Source organism: Adiantum capillus-veneris, chromosome 17 (assembly GCF_014529385.1).
Source record: "Adiantum capillus-veneris isolate H3 chromosome 17, ASM1452938v2, whole genome shotgun sequence".
NCBI classification, from domain to species: domain Eukaryota; kingdom Viridiplantae; phylum Streptophyta; class Polypodiopsida; order Polypodiales; family Pteridaceae; genus Adiantum; species Adiantum capillus-veneris.
The window spans coordinates 91,828,863-91,830,519 of NC_140947.1; the positions used below are offsets into that span (position 1 = coordinate 91,828,863).

Here is a 1,657-nt window from a genome sequence, read left to right on the forward strand (position 1 = left end):
ACATGTTTGTGAATCCACCCATGGGATCGATATGGAAAATATCCTAGTTTTGTTGATGAGCCCTTGGTCCCTCTTCAAAATATCGTAAGGTAGCGATTTGTGGTTGCTATTTGACGGGTGGTTGGCATCAGCTCAAGGTGCGAAAGAAGAGTATTGGTGCATGGAGGGTGAGAATCGAAGGGTGAATGAAGGGGTGGGGGAGAAGAATCGTAAGGCTGAAAAGCAAAAGGGGATAGCACCACAGTGAAATTTTGGAAAAGAAGAGGTCGAGGGCTTTCAGGCTTGGGCATGTGGCCCAAGGTGGAGAGCGATGATTGGTGGGAGGCACGCGGCAGTGGATAAGGCAAAAGGAACGAAGAGGAGGAGTTGCTGCGTATATAGGGAGAGCACACTTCAGAGTCTTCAAGAGTGTGCTCTGCTACATTGCAAGTGACTGTGAGGGAGGGTGAGCCTTTGATATGGCAACAATGGCGGCTGCAGCGCTTTCTTCAAGCACCTTCGCCGGCCAGGCTGTGTATAAGCCCCAGAGCGAGCTGAGCTCTAAGGTAGGCAATGTGGGCGAGGCCCGCGTGTCCATGAGGAAAACAGTGTCAAAGAGCTCCGACAGCCCCTGGTATGGCCCCGACCGCGTGAAGTACCTTGGCCCTTTCTCCGGCGAGGCCCCCAGCTATCTCAAGGGAGAATTTCCCGGCGACTACGGCTGGGACACCGCCGGCCTGTCTGCCGACCCTGAGACCTTCGCCAAGAACCGGGAGCTGGAGGTGATTCACGCACGGTGGGCTATGTTGGGAGCCCTGGGCTGCGTGACCCCCGAGCTGCTGGCCAAGAATGGTGTGAAGTTTGGCGAGGCCGTGTGGTTCAAGGCTGGCTCGCAGATCTTTGCTGAGGGTGGGCTTGACTACTTGGGCAACCCCAGCCTCGTCCACGCTCAGAGCATTCTGGCCATCTGGGCATGTCAGGTAATTCTCATGGGCGCTGTTGAGGGATACAGAGTGGCAGGTGGGCCCCTGGGCGAGGTGGAGGATCCCATCTACCCTGGTGGCTCCTTTGACCCCTTGGGCCTGGCAGACGACCCGGAGGCATTTGCTGAGCTGAAGGTGAAGGAACTGAAGAACGGCCGTCTGGCCATGTTCTCCATGTTCGGCTTCTTCGTGCAGGCCATCGTTACCGGCAAGGGTCCTATTGAAAACCTGTCTGATCACTTGGCGGACCCCGCCATCAACAACGCCTGGGCTTACGCCACCAACTTCACCCCCGGAAAGTGAAACGGAGCTGTCCTGGCTGTTCAATTGTGGCTATGGCCTTCGTCTTAAGTGGTTAAACGAATGTTGTGTAACTCATTGAGCTTTTTTGGCAATGTAAAGTTAAGAAATACTTTTCTCTTCTGGCCTTCGTCTTTTCTTCTTGGTCACGAATGTGGGGGAAACTTTATTTGTCTTTGCTTTTGCCAGACTTTGCCAGGGATTTTATGGCTTAGGGCCGCAAAATCATAATCAACGAGATTAGCGTGGTAGTTTTCAAAATACAAAGTAGCAGTTCTTTAACCCGAGGGAAGAGTTGCGAATGCATCGATCCTAGCCCTCATTACCATTTTATTAATGCATGCAATAAATATGTTAGAAAAGTGTTGGTAGGCAAAAGGCTATCCAATCATGTA

At 52.6% G+C, this 1,657-nt stretch overlaps 1 protein-coding gene across 1 annotated transcript; it reads left to right on the forward strand.

Moving 5' to 3' along the window:
• The first annotated feature begins 318 nt into the window (after positions 1 to 318).
• Positions 319 to 1,385, forward strand: LOC147437701 (chlorophyll a-b binding protein type 1 member F3, chloroplastic-like). Its single transcript, XM_086487193.1, has one exon. The coding sequence runs from the start codon at positions 459 to 461 to the stop codon at positions 1,263 to 1,265; it is 807 nt and encodes a 268-aa protein (XP_086343319.1). The 5' UTR covers positions 319 to 458; the 3' UTR covers positions 1,266 to 1,385.
• Positions 1,386 to 1,657: the final 272 nt, after the last annotated feature.